The sequence below is a fragment of the Hypanus sabinus genome, chromosome 16, assembly GCF_030144855.1.
Source record: "Hypanus sabinus isolate sHypSab1 chromosome 16, sHypSab1.hap1, whole genome shotgun sequence".
Lineage (NCBI taxonomy): Eukaryota > Metazoa > Chordata > Chondrichthyes > Myliobatiformes > Dasyatidae > Hypanus > Hypanus sabinus.
Genome location: NC_082721.1, coordinates 26,014,152 through 26,029,313, shown reverse-complemented (window position 1 = coordinate 26,029,313; position 15,162 = coordinate 26,014,152). Strand labels below are relative to the sequence as shown.

The 15,162-nt window shown below is 48.2% G+C and overlaps 1 protein-coding gene across 5 annotated transcripts in view; it reads right to left on the bottom strand.

Annotated features, from left to right (window-relative positions):
• The window catches only part of si:zfos-588f8.1, a 118,068-nt gene that overhangs the window by 79,959 nt on the left and 22,947 nt on the right, over positions 1-15,162 (bottom strand). For all 5 annotated transcript variants that reach the window (XM_059991356.1, XM_059991355.1, XM_059991357.1 and 2 more), the window contains exon 2: positions 11,824-12,728. In XM_059991356.1, the coding sequence (XP_059847339.1) occupies positions 11,824-12,660 (837 nt within the window). In that variant the 5' untranslated portion in view covers positions 12,661-12,728. The remainder of the gene's footprint in view (positions 1-11,823; positions 12,729-15,162) is intronic.

Sequence of the window (15,162 nt, the reverse complement as noted above, 5' to 3'; positions counted from 1 at the left end):
GCTGCATCACCCAGCCCAGAACCGCTTGCTTTCCAATTTCTGCAAAAATGACATATTTGGAGTTATTTCTGACCAGTTTCCAAAGCTTCCCCCTCAGCAGATTCTATAAAAGGTCACCCAATAACTCGAGGAAGCACCAAAGTCTGAATTCCGAATTCTCATTTAACACTGAGAGCAGCCACGTTTCTCAGTGAGCAAGACCTCAGACTCAATTACACAGATTAAAAATACATTTCAGTAACTGGGTGGGGGTGCAGGAGGCAATCTTTCCCTACTTCCAAATTGGAGGAAAGAGTGAGACAGAGCAAGGCAGATGTACAGATCTGGAGAGACAGGCTGATGCATAGACAAACAGGAAAAGAAAGGACTTAAATTTCTACAAGTCCTTTCATGCGTCTAACAGCCAACAAACGCTTTGAAGTTTCCCTACTGTTGTAATGTAAGAACTGTGACAGCCGATGTGAAATTAGTCACTGTAGCTGGTAATGTGGTACTAATCTGAACAAAGCTAGATCCCACAAAGATGTAGGAATAGGGGACAAAGCTGGAAAGGAACAGGCCAATCCTCCCCTCGAGCCCATTCAACCACAAGCTCATGGCTAATCTGGTTTTTCTCAAATTCGATTTCCCTGTAACTTTTACAGATTGGGAGTTTATCTTAGTCTTAATCTTAGTTATAGCTTGGGGTGGTAATGGCGACAAGCACCTTTTAAATGCCTATTAAATGCTCCCATTGACACACACCTCAAGTAGCCTCTGACAAGCAAGCCTAGCGTGTGGCTTAGCTCCTAAACCTGGTGGAACCGTTTCTACTGACAGGAGAAGGGGGAGAAAGGTGGGTCACTGGCGCCTTAAAAGCAGTTGCTTCAGGCAGATGGGGCTCATCATCGGTGGCTGGCAGCTTGTGTAGAAGGAAAACTCTGATCTCAAACCTCCGCTGCCTTGCACTCAAGGGGAAGGCTTTGGGAGTAAACTGCGAGGGCAAAATCCAGAGCTGGAATCCTCTAAGGCAGTTCTACATTGAGTTCAATGCTGACTGGCAACTCCTGCGACACTGTTGGAAACAAACTGTGTTGGTCTCTGCCGTTCCTTTGGGTTCATCAGATGCATGGAGAGTGGGAGCTTGCTACATGGGCAACAGCTTGCTCTCCATGTTGCACTGCCCAGGCCTGCCTATCTAGACAGCTGGGATGCAATCTCCAGGGTCAGCTCGGACCAAAGGGGGCCTCAGAAACATGCACAAAGAATATGTCCCAAAGAAGGGTCTCAGTGCGAAGTATTGACTCTTCATTTCTTTCCATAAATGCTGCCTGACCTCCTGAATCCCTCCAGCAATTTGTGCGCATAACACAAGGGACATTGTGAGAAATTCAAGGCAGAAAAGCCTTCCTCATCTCCATCACAAAAGGGCATCTCTCTCCCTACAATAAGTCCATGCCCTTTGGTTCTGAACTCTCCCACATTCGACAAAACATCCACCCAGAACTTACCCCTACCTAGCTCCCCAAGAATCAGAATCAGAATCGGGTTTGTTCTCACCAGCATGTGTTGTGAAATTTGTCAACTTAGCAGCAGCAGCTCAATGCAATACGTAATACAGAAGAAAAAACAAAACAATAGGTAAATAAATTACAGTATGCGTATATTGAATAGATTAAAACCATGCAAAAAATATATATATATTTTTAAAGTGAGGTAGTGTTCATGGGTTCAATGTCCGTTTAAGAATCGGATGGCAGAAGGGAAGAAGCTGTTCCTGAATCACTGAGTGTGTGCCTTCAGGCTTCTGTACCTCCTACCTGATGGTAACAGTGAGAAAAGGGCATGCCCTGGGTGTTGGAAGTCCTTAATAATGGACACTGCCTTTCTGAGACACCGCTCCCTAAAGGAGTCCTGGATACTTTGTAGGCTAGTACCCAAGATGGAGCAGACTAGATTTACAACCTTCTGCAGCTTCTTTCAGTCCTGTACAGTAGCCCCTCCATACCAGACAGTGATGCAGCCTGTCAGAATGCTCTCCATGGTACAACTATAGAAGTTTTTGAGTGTACTTGTTGACATACCAAATCGCTCCAAACTCTTAATAAAGTATAGCTGCTGTCTTGCCTTCTTTATAACTACATCAATATGTTGGGACCAGTTTAGGTCCTCAGAGATCTTGACACCCAGGAACTTGAAGCTGCTCACTCTCTCCACTTCTGATCCCTCTTTGGAGATTGGTATGTGTTCCTTCATCTTACCCTTCCTGAAATCCACAATCAGCTCTTTCATCTTACTGACGTTGAGTGCCAGGTTGTTGCTGCGACACCACTCCACTAGTTGGTATATCTCACCCCTGTACGCCCTCTCATCACCACCTGAGATTCTACCAACAATCATTGTATCATCAGCAAATTTATAGATGGTATTTGAGCTATGCCTAGCCACACAGTCATGGGTATAGAGAGAGCAGAGCAGTGGACTAAGCAATCACCCCTGAGGTGCACCAGTGTTGATCATCAGCGAGGAGGAGATATTATCACCAGTCTGCAGAGATTGTGGTCTTCCAGTTAGGAAGTCGAGGATCCAATTACAGAGGGAGGTACAGAGGCCCAGGTTCTGCAACTTCTCAATCAGAATTGTGAGAATGATGGTATTAAATTCCAAGCTATAGTCGATGAACAACATCCTGACATTGGTGTTTGTGTTGTCCAGGTGGTCTAAAGCCGTGTGGAGAGCCATTGAGATTGCATCTGCCATTGACCTATTGTGGTGATAGGCAAATGGTAATGGGTCCAGTAGAAGATTTAGTGGCATCACAACCTAGCATCTCTACTTCCTTAGGAGTTTGAGGAGATTTGGCATGATATCTAAAACTTTGACATACTTCTATAGACATGTAGAGGATAGTATATTGACTGGCTATGTCGCAGCCTGGTATGGATACACCAATGCCTTTGAATGGAAAATCCTATTAAAAGTATTGGATTTGGCCCAGTACATCGCGGGTAAATCCCTCCCAAACTTTGAGCACATCTGCATGAAGTGCTTGCTGGCATAAGAAAGTAGCATCCATCATCAGAGATCCTCACCACCCAGGCCATGCTCTTTTCTCACTGCTGCCATCAGCTAGAAGGTACAAGAGCCTCAGGGCTTGTACCCCCAGGTTCAGGAACAGTTACTACCCCTCAACCATCAGGTTCTTGAATTAGAGGGGATAACTAATAACTTGCCCATGTTCCTACAACCAACTCTTTATCTCATGTTCTCATTATTTATTGCTATTTATTTATATTTGTATTTGCACAGTTTGTTGTCTTTTGCACTCTAGTCGATGTTTCATTGATTCTGTTAGAGTTACTATTCTATAGATTTGCTGATCATGCCCATAAGGAAGTGAATCTTAAGGTTGTATATGGTGACGTATATTTACTTTGCTAATAAAATTTACTTTTCCTTTTCCTTAATCTTTTCTCTGAGGACAATTCTTTCACCCCGTGACGATCCTCATGAAACTTCCTAGAGACATTTCTGATTAAGGATTCCTGTCCTTAAGTAGTGGAACCAAAACTGTTCTTGCTGCTTTGACGAGCTGTCACCAGAGCACTGTAGAATTTCAGCAAACTTCCCTTTTGTATTTGAGAGCAACAGAAAAATGACCAGATAATCTACCTCACTGTTGCTGGTTGATCTGATTATGAACAAATTTTGTCAACATCGCTGCCTCTGTGGGATCTTGCTCTGTGTATACTGGTTGCAACACGCCGAATGATCTTTGAAAACACAAGTTATTGCAAGTGCTTCCTTCTTTTCACTATAGAAGGTCACATTCTATCTTTAGACTACGAACAGTAATCGCAGACAGGAAAACAATTTCCCAGGTGCAGTGGAGTCCTTTTGCTTACAAAGCTGGAGGGAGTCGAGCCCTGGGGAGTACCGACGACAAGAGCAATCACAGCACAGGCACCCCCACCCCTCAGCAACTTGAGGGTCAGGGGGAAGGGGCATGCGAGGCGAAAGGTAATATTTCCTCACTCACTTTGAATCTTAAGGATTCATAATTGGAATTAACAATAATTTTTTTTCTCTTTAAGAAGAGTCAAAAATGTGCCAGAATCGACATCAGTGCTTGGGAATGCTCAGCTCCGGGAATGTGCTACAGCAACTTCCTGCTCAGCATTGCCCAGGGGAATAACCAAGTCAGAGAGACACACGAAGAGGGCGGCATGATCCAAGCTTATGCCTCATAGTCCTGTCGTCTGCCTACTCCAGCAGCACAATAGAATATGCACCAATGGTTCAAACCACAACACTCGGTTGCTAACTACTCAGTCTACACCGGTCGGGGGTGGTGGTGTTCAGACGGGGAGGGGTAAGAGGGCAAGGGACGGTGACAGGGATTGGGGGGGGGTGTGTAAAAGGTCCAGTAGGGAAGAAGGGTCTGGGGAGGATGTGAAGGGGACCGGGTGCTGAGAAACCCAAGTATGGGGCCAAGGGGCTGTGAGGCTGGGAGACCTGATGAGGGAGGGACAAGGGGCCCAAGGCCCAAGGATGGGGTCAAAGGGACCGGGGAAGTTGGGTGGCCGGTGGGGAAGGGGACCAGGGGAGCCATAAGGCCAGAGAGGGATTGGAAAGGAGAACAGGAGGACAAGGTCTGAGAGCCTAGTTATGGGGCCAAGGGGCCAGCAAAGCTGGAGGGGGGGGTGCAAAGGGGCCGGAGGAGCAGGGAGCTGGGGGGGAGCAAAGGGGCCAGGGGGCCAAGAGGCCGTAGAGGGGAAGGGGGAAGGAACCCGAACTTGGGGGGGGGGGTTTGGGAGAGAAGGAGGGGGAGATTAGGGGCCAGTGTTGCCTTTAGCACGCCAGTTTCCATCCGCATTTCAAAATCACACAGACTGTGGGCTGTCGCATAACCTAATAATGAGAAGCAAAGGCGCCCACTTACTACTGCTGCTCCCCTACTGTCTACTCATTTTTGCTGTCGGTTTGCAGCGCGTTATCAGATTGAAAGGAGAAGGAATGAAGGCCCTCGCGCACCTCACTGCAGGATCGCAGTCGGCCAGCCCATCATTAGGCCTCTGGCAAAAGCAAAACAGGAAGGAACTTTTCTTTCTTCCTCTGAGCCAACAGGGAATGGTGTGTGGTCGGTCAACGCAGTCCCTCACAACAGCAAACCACCAACCACATCTTCTCTATTCTCTCTTTGTAAAGGAGGTTCAGAGAGAGCAAAGTTGCAGCAACAGCTTGTGGTCCAGCGACGGGGAGGAGCGAAACCTCTACACTGTCCAAAAAGATCATTATTTATCCCCAAGATACCAATGGAGAAAGCAGGGCAGGAAATAGTCTAGTAATGTGTGGGCTTTATAAAAAGTTCTTTCCTTCTATTTCTTCTGTGAACCAGATGTAAGAATCGGGCTCAGATCGATGACTACTAACAAACAGAAACCATTCCATGTGGTAATGCAGAATCCAGCTGGCTGTGGGAAGGCCAATTGTGACATGAATAGGCAGCTTGGATAGCCAATGGCAGAGCTGTGGGGGCAGGACCAATGAAAGTAGGCAGTCAAGCAGGGAAAACTTCATGGCAAGTTCGTTGGGTTCCTTGAAACTCCATACCAACCCTTTTTGGGGCAAGGGAAAGGGAAGGGCTGAGCTGGAATCGGACACTCCAGTGGAAAAAGGTGACGGAGATGGGTGGGTAAAAGGTTATTGGATTAGTGGGGCAGAGGGAGCTGGGGGAGAGATATATGGAAACCATGAGTGAGGCAGGAAGAGAGAGGGGGCTGGGGAAGATCCAAGCAAAGCAGGAGAATGGAGCAGAGGGTGGACAAGAGAAGAGAGAGCACTGGAGGAGGGTTGAGGATCAGGGAGAGTTCAGTTGCCACTTGCTAAACTGAGAGTGATCCGCTTATCCTGACTCTGTTTCCTGCATGTCAGAAATTCTCTTGTCTATGCCAATATATTGCCAACCCTCTGCACTCCTGCCTTATACCTTTACACATGGCAGCTCATTGAATACCACCAGGAAATTTAAATACCCTACACCTTCTGGTTACCCTTTATCCACCTGGTTTGTTGCATCCTCAGGTGCGTTCTGGTACAATTACCCCTTAATAAAATCATGCAGACTCCAGTTGATAAATACAATATTTTTTATGTTGCCTGTTATTACTTCTTCAACAATGGATTCTCCAGTGGCAGGTCTTTGCTCATGGATTATGGATTTCTCTTTCCCTCCTTTCTTGAATAGTGGCAATGCTTCCACTGCTTTCCAATTGTCTCAGACTTCTCCTGAATCCAGGGAATCTTGGCAAATTATAGCTAGTAGCTTTAACCAAAAGTCCTGGATGACTACCATCCAGTGACCCATGAAGACCCTACAGAAACTGGCCCTGGCTCACCCCAACCCCTGGTCAGATCAGCCCTCGATCCCCCTCGTTTGCCTACCAGGAGAACGTTAAGAGTCGATGATGCCATCATCTACCTGCTGCACAGAGCCTACTCTCATTTGGGTAAGCTGGGCAGCACTGTGACAATCATGTTTTTTGATTTTTCAAATGCCTTAATACCATAGAGCCCTCATTGCCGGGGGGGAAGCTCCATTCAGTGCAGACTGGCACTTTCATTATATCCTGGATAATGGACTACCCGACTGGCAGACCACACGCTGTGTGTCAGACATGGTAATAATCAGCACTGGGGCCCCACAGGGGACTGTATTGGCTCTCTTCCTGTTTACCCCGTATACCTCAGATTTAGATAACACTGAGTCATGTCATCTGCAGAAATTCTCTGACAACTCAGCAACAGTTGGGTGTATAAAGGGAGGACAGGAGGATGAATACTCCTGGTGGAGGACTTCGTCGAATGGTGCAAGCTGAATCATCTGCAGCTCAACATCAGTAAGACAAAGGAGATGGTGATGGCCTTTAGGAAGACCAAGCCTGCACTGCTCCCTGTTACTATTGATGGTGAGGATGTGGATGTGGTGAGGACCCACAAGTACCTGGGGGTGTATCTGGATGACAGACTTGTGTGAAGCTGTGTACAAGAAGGGCCAGAGTTGCCTCTACTTCTTGAGGAGACTTAGGTCCTTTGGAGTATGCAGGCCTCTCCTTCACATGTCCTACCAATCTGTTGTCACCAGGACAATCTTCTATGTGGTGGTGTGCTGGGGCAAAGCCAACAGGCTCAATAAACTGATTAGAAAGCCTGGCTCTGATATAGGAGGCAAACTGCACACACTGGAGGCTGTCGTAGAACAAAGGACCCTAAGGAAAATCGTGACAATTCTGGACAATGTTTCTCACCCTCTGCATGCCACCTTGGCTGAAGAGAGGAGCACTTTTAGTAATAGACTGAGACAACTGCACTGCTCCAAAGACCGATAAATGAGGTCATTCTTACCCTCAGCCATTAAGTTCAATAATGAGTCAACCTATGGCCGGGGAAGTAATGTTAGACTGTTTGAGGTAACTTATTTTATATTCTTCCTCACTTCTAATATTTGTATATCTGTGCACTTATAATGCTATTGTGACACTGTAATTTCCTTGGGGATCTATAAAGTATCTATAAAGTGTCTAATGAATCTATTAATTCTGCAGCCCAGTCATTTAAGACCCAAGGATGCAGGCCATCAGGTGAGGGACTTGTCAGGCATTTGCCCCTTGGACCTTTATTTTCTGCTGGTCCTGATAAGCCCTGGAAGATGTATGCTGGTGTCTGACAGACCACAAACACTGCCTTCCCCTGCTCAGGGCTGCCTGCTGAACTCAGTCTCAAGCTTGTTCTTGCTCAGTTTACGTGATGCCACAAATCAGGAAGTGGAATCCAAGACAAAAATCACTCTCACATAAACAACATCCCCTTCCGACACAAAAGTAAAAAGCTCTCAGAAATCTTCCTCTTAGTGACATACTTTCACTGACACTAGTAAATGAACACTGCTTCCCAACTCCCAAAGGTTTACCTCCTGCCCTCAGAGGCCACCATCATTTCCAGTGGTAGCTTTGTTGCCGCAATTAAATGTAGAAGGAAATGATTTTGCAAAGGATTTCCTCATCCAATAACATTATTATCCTTAAACATGGAAAATATTATCCATAAACATCGTTCTCAGGACAAGGATACCTTGGATTAGGCAGAGAGTAAAGCTTCTGCACAGTCTCATCGAATAGTCTTGGGTGAGGTCAGCTCAGGCTAGTTTACTGAATGCAGTCAATGTAAAACTGAAGAATGTAAACAGCGGAAGGAGTTTCCCGTCTATACTTACTGGCCAGAAGAAGGGAAGAGACTTCAGCCTTGCTTTCTGCTTTCTCTAGGCTTCGTTGGCATGCACAGGAAAATTGTTTGAGTGGGAGGGGTGTGGTGGGAAAGAAAAATACTTCACATCGTGGAGTGGGGTGTTGGATTTCCACAGGAATTTTAGCAAAGGTAAACCTCCCCTTCAGGCAGAAGCTGCCTGAGTGAGGCAAGTTTATTCCTGAAACTTGAATGATCTTAGCAATTTTCAGACAGATGATGGCTTCTGCACACAGAAACACAAAACGTAAAGCCATGGTCTACAGCCTTCCCCTCACTTTCTCAATTCCATTCAACCTAACCTCATATTTTGGTATTATCCTTTCAACCAAGAGTGGGCAGGCCCTTGGGCCCGGAAGGGCATTCCATCTTCTGTGATAACAAGGCATCAAGAAGGGAGATGACTCTATCTTTTAAAAAAAACAGCATCCCACTGTGTCTCCTCCTCTTCCCACCATTTTTTCACTGGTGAAGGAGGACTTTGATGGAACTTTCAGTGTCTTGTCTCTGGGGGTCTGCCTAGAGCATCTTCTGGATTTGGACAGGCCGCAGAGTTATGCGTACACCATGGTACAAGGTGGGTCACCTTTGGTAGGAGGGCTGTAGGGTGGAGGAAGGGAGAGTCATTCCCTCTCTCCCAGGACCTGGATCCAGCTGGATTTCTGGGATTCTGACCACTGTTTGGCCTGATGCCCTGGGTGGAGATGGATCTTGGCTACTGCCTGGGGATCTACATTTCTTGGCAAAGCCCAAAGAAGGCTATTCCATCATCAATCCTGAAGCATCTGAAATGCTTAGCATAAACCTTTTGGGTGGGTTCAATGCTCTTGGCAACTGCCCGTGGAGTAATGGTACTCAATGTGGGGCATTCAGAAGGATTTAGTGTCCGTCAAGGTCCATCATGCCCCCAACCAAATTTCCCCTCATCCCCACAGGGAATTCCTGAAAAAGGCTGTGAGTTGCCGCAATGAAGTCTGACTGGCCATTGACCGGTAGTTGGAATTGGTGCTATTCCCAACATCTGTGCCAGCTTCAAAAAGATGGAGAAGGGGCATAACCCCACTTGAGAACCATCAGTTCATGGTGTTCTTCACTGGCTGAAGGAACAAGTGGCTCTACTCCCTCCCGAAGCAAGGTGGATGTGATAGCGTAAACAATTCCTAACACTAGGAAAACTAGAACCATTCTCAGCATCAGTAAGAAATCTTCCCAAACATTTATCAATCTTCAGGAAGGGAGATCTGAGGATGTCCCGGTCCCTGACGATGCCCCTTCGTGTTGAGAGGGCAGTGTGCCTGGACTGCCCCATGACCAGCCGAATGCATTCTAGAAACTCATCTGCGGTAGTCTACAGCAGAGGTTGATAGTTTGGCCCTTCTGGGCTGGACCCAGGGGTTGTTCTCTCAGCTTCTGCTGACAATTCACTCCTCACATTCACAGATTCCATCAACCTACAGGGGATGAACAGGCCTTTGGTGCTGTTTTTTCTGCCTGAATCAATTGGGAGAAGTGTCCTGGTCTCTCAGTAGGTCAGTAGTGGATAGGCTCCCTTCCAGTGGAAATGGGACAACTTGCACAAAACGCTTCCTCTCTCCGGGGCTACCTAAGCACCATTGAGGAGACGTCTGGCCAACAAACGGGCATCCGGAAGATGTCATTACTCAGTTAGGGACTGCTCTACACAGTGGGATTTCCTGTTCGGGCTGCCACCTTTCCACTTTCTTGCCTTCAGCGCACACTATGATGGCCTGTTCCCTTATCCAGTCGGGAGGTGGGTCCCCAGTGGAATCCTGTGCAACAGGTTTCTAAGTTCGTTCACAGACTTCTAGACCCTCTTTTTGCCCTTTGCTCCATACATGCAAGAGGAATGTTTGAGGCTGCGAGGCGTCTTTGAGTGCTTTAAGGGGCTGCTTCCAAAATCCTGGCTGACGTCCACCTCAGCCCCACATTACTGCTCTTTGGCCATGAATTGATCAGGGACACCCCCTCACCCCAGCCTCCAAGCCCGGCCAAAGCGGGCATTCACAGATACATGCAGTGCTCTTGCTTGTCCCTCTCCTGAGATTATTTTTATACCTAGATATCCCTGGAGAGGGAGCACATAGCTTCTGCAGGTTTCTGAAGGACATTTATTTATTTCTGCAATAGGCCCCTTCCGGGCCTTCGAGTCACACCACCCAAATCCCCCGATTTAAACCCGGCCTAATCATAGGACAATTTACAATGACCAATTAACCTACGAACCAGTACGTCTTTGGACAATGGGAGGAAACCAGAGCACCCGGAGGAAACCCACGCGGTCACGGGAAGAACATACAAACTCCTTTACAGGCAGCAGCAGGAATTGAACCCGGGTCGCCTGTACCGTACACCGTTGTGCTAACCATACTGCCCACTTGTGAGACTGGTGGGAGCAACGGTGGATACTGAGAACAATATATTAATTTTTGCCTCTTTTGTTGATGTTTGAATAAACTTATTGTGAAACAAAAGCATTCAAAATGGAGGTCGTCCGTACAGTGCTGGGTGAGATACTCCTTTTATTCTCCTTTAATTCTCTCCCATCAAATATCCCCGGATAATGACAGCAAATATTCAAACCAGAAGAGCCTGTTCCTCCGACGACTTACTGGATCCCAATGTTAAAAACTACAAACCTAGTGCAGTTCTAACATTTTCTGTCAGAAATTCAGTATCAACAGTCAGCACCACCCCACCAAAAGCAGTGAAAAACTTCCACTGAGTTAAATTTTTAAAAACATTCCCTGTGGCAAAAGCGTGAGGGACCAGGGTGCGGAGATCAGAGAGGATTGACAGAAGCAGATCTGCTGTGGGCGAATGGCCTCTTCCTGGGCTGGGCCACATCCAGAGTAATCAGCCCAGTTTGTAAGCAGCGCACACAGAAAGCTGGAGGAACTCAGCAAGCCAGGCAGTATCTTTGGGGGAGGAGCGCACGGTTGACATTTTGAGCCCAGATCCTTCACCATGATGGGTGTCAGCCTGAAATGTTGCTCCCTTCCACAAACCCTGCCCGGCTTGCTGAGATCCCCCCCGCAGTTTGCGTCTGTTGCTCAAGACTTCCAGCGTCTGCAGAATCTAGGATTAGCATTAGTTTTAATTTGTCACATGTATGTCGAAACATAAAGTGCGCCAATTTGCGTCAAACCAAATCAGCGAGGATTGTGTTGGGCAGCCCGCAAGTGTCTGGAGTCAATTCACTTGCCCTAACTGTATGTCTTTGGAGCACGGGAGGAAACCAGAGCACCCGGAGGAAACCCGTGTGTCACGGGGAGACGTACAAATTCCTTACAGACAGTGGTGGGAATTGAACTGTGATCTTACAGTTGTTACTGTAAAGTGATTGCACGAACGGCTGCAGTAACGCGCCACCCTGGTACGGTAGAACCTCTTGTGCTTATGATTGGCAGCCTGGTTTCTGCTGAGCTTTTACAAGTGACAGACTAATTAGTGATTACTTAGAAGGGTTTTGAATGCTGGGAGATGCTGATTTCTAACCGGGTCGAAGGGATGTGACAGTCTTACCTCTAATACTGGTCCAGCGCCCAGGATGGTTCTCTCAACACCGCTGGCGTACCCCTTCTGACTGAGAGCGGTCAGGCAGTGGATGAGGAAGTTGGTGCTTTGGGTCTTACCGGAGCCACTCTCCCCCGAGATCACGATGCACTGGTTCACCTGCTTCTTCAGCATGGTGTGGTAGGCGACGTCAGCCACGGCGAAGATATGAGGCTCCAACTTGCCCAACTGGTGGTTCTCGTACATCTTCACGTACTTGGGGTTATAAATGGGCAGGAACTTGAAGGGGTTGATGGCAATGAGGATGCTGCCGGCGTACGTGTAGATCTTGTGTTTCAAGAAGCGGGTCTTGAAGGTCTGGAGGATGGTTTCCTCGGTCAGGGTCGGCAGCTTGCACAGATCATTATACAGGTGGGGCTCGGGCGGCAGGAAGCCGCGTTCCACCAGGCTGTGCTTCTCCCGCTCCTTGGCCACGACCTGCAGGTTGATGTAGCGGATAGTGCCGTCGTTGTTCCTCTCCTGGAGGAGGAAGTAGTAGCCTTCGCTCTGCGAGTGCTTCTCCTGCGCCCGCCGGGGCCACAGCAGCACCCGCTGGACGGGCAGGTCATTGGCGTCAAGAATCCACTCCTCGCCCCCGGACTCCTTCACCTCGGCCAGCACGTAGCACTTGGAGTTGTCCAGGTTCAGCTTGCCCGTGAGCTCGCGGATAACCTCGGCCGCCGTCACATCCTTGGTGGCCGGTAGACAGTAGCACACCGAGTCCTCGCTGTAGAGGCTTGGGCAGATCTGGAGGGTGTAGATCTTGCCCTCTCGGTTGTCTGATCCATGTGTAGCTTTAGTACTCATGGTTCCACAACGGCAACAGTGTCGTCCCTCACCATTCCACACACTGCTCAGGGCACAACTCCATCAACCTGGGGGCAACGGGGGTGAGAAAGAAGGGAGAGGGAATGTTTGGTTGGGGGGAAAAGAGAAAGAAGGGGTTAACAAACATTTTTCAACCCATCCTGTTGTTAACCCTCTCTGTGCCCTGTGGTGCATCGGGCAGCAACCTTGCCATTTCTTTAGCATTATTGTCTGTTTTTTTTTACGAGGCCGAGTTGCTAGCTCGACGCTCAACTCAGCGCGGATGGAAAGCGTGCGAGCAGCGGGCGGATTCGAACCCAGGGCCACTCGCCTCGGAGTCCGGTGCCGATACCGCTCGACCACCAGCCAGCTAACCCATCTTGTGTTTGTGAGTAAAAGAACGTGCATGTTTTGGGCACCACCAAAAAAAAACATCGGTTTTGCTGAGCAAAGACATGAATTCACTATTCGGCACGCAAGTTCTTAAGCTGCCACAGTAGGAAATACTGTCAACAACTTTGCAAAAATAGACCTCCACCATGTTGTCCTGTGAGTAGTCAGGAGGGAAGAGGAGATCCTGCTCTCTCGACCTTGAGGTCTGGCCCTGGCTTGATTCCTTCAGTTGTGAAACGAGGTTCCACACGAGGTTGCACTCACATGTCCAATTAACCTACTCATCCGCAGGTCTTTGGATTGTGGGTAGAAACCGAAGTAGCTGGAGGGAGCTGGGCAGTCACAGGCCAGGAGGGTGAAGTAAAGAGCTGGGACGTTGATTGGTGAAAGAGATACAGGGCTGGAGAAGGGGGAATCTGATAGGAGAGGACAGAAGGTCATGGAAGAAAGAGAAGGTGAGAGGGGGAATGGGGAAGGAGAGATGAGAGGGCATTACCAGAAACTGATAGTCATGCTGTCAGGTTGGCGGCTACCTACTCAGGATATAAGGTGTTGTTCCTTCAACCTCAGCGTGGCCTCTTCACAACAGCGGAGAAAGCCATGGATAGACACAGTGTAGGTGCTCAGCGAAGCAGTCTTCCAACCTATGTCCGGTCTCACTGATATACAGGAACATCGGACACAGTATACAACCCCAAGAGTCTCGGGCAAAGTGTCGCCTCACCTGGAAGGACTGTTTAGGGCCCCGGATGGTAGTGAGTGAGGAGGCGTAGGAACGGGTGGAGCACTTGTTCCACCTGCAAGGATAAACGCCAGGAGGGAGAGCAGTGGGGAGGGACAAATGGACAAGGGAGGCGTGTAGGGAGTGATCTCTGCAGAAAGCAGAAAGTGGAGGAGAGGTGAAGATGTGCTTGGTCGTGGGCTCCCATTGGAGATGGCAGAAGTTTCGGAGAATTATGTGCTGGACGAGGAGACTGGTGAGCTGGTAGGTGAGGACAAGAGGAACCCTATCCCTGGTAGGGTGGCGGGAGGATGGGTGGGGGCAGAATTGCGTGAAGTGGGAGATGTGTGGTTTTGGGTATCATTGATAGTGAAGGAAGCCCCTTTCTTTGTTCTAGAATGAAAAGCCTCTTCCTGAGAGCAGATGCGGTGGAGATGGAGGGATTGAGAGAAGGGGATGGCGTTTTTACAAGTAACAGGGTGGAAAGAGTCCAGGTAGCTGTGAGAGTCTGTGAGCTTATAACAGACATCAGTAGGTAAGCGGTCTCCAGGATCGAGACAGAGATCGAGAAAGGAGAAGGGGGTGTCAGTAATGGACCAGGTAAATTTGAGGGCAGGGTGGAAGTTGGAGGCAAAGTAGATGAAGTCAACGAGTTCCACATGGGTGCAGGAAACAGTACTGATGCAGTCATCGATTCAGCGTAGGAAAAGTGGGGGACGGCCACCAGTGTAGGCTTGGACCAACACACGTCTGGAGAGACCAACACCAACAACCCTTCAGACGCTCAATGCCACCGAAGGCAGAGCAGTGCACCTAACTGACATCCAAAGCAATCGTTCCCTCGGATAACCTCGTTCTTCACCCCATCACCAATATTCCTTAAGGCTAGGAGCAAAAGATGCCATTTGGTTTGTCAGATCTAACCTGCCATTCAAACATGGCTGCATTTTTTTCCAACCTCATTCCCCTGCCTTCTCCCTGTAACCTTTAATGCCTTTACCAATCAAGAACATATTAACCTCTGTCTAAAATACACCCCATCACTTGGCCTCCACAGCTCTCTATAGGAACAAATTCCTCAGATTCATCGCTGTCTGGCTGAAGAATCTCGACTCATTCCAGTTTTAGAGGGATGACTGTGTATTGAGGCTGTGCCCTCAGATTTTAGACCATCCTATTAATTGCCTTTATTCTCTCCACCCCCCTCGGTCTCTCGCCAATTTAAAACACGCTTGAGTTTTCGTTTTTCGGGTTCTGGTGGTCAATGAACCAAAACATCCACTGTTTTTCTCTCCACAGATGACCGTATGACCAGATGGGATGTTTTGAGCACATTCTGTTTTTATTCCCCAGGGAAAATCCATCTGTTTTCATTCCCCAGGGTGACC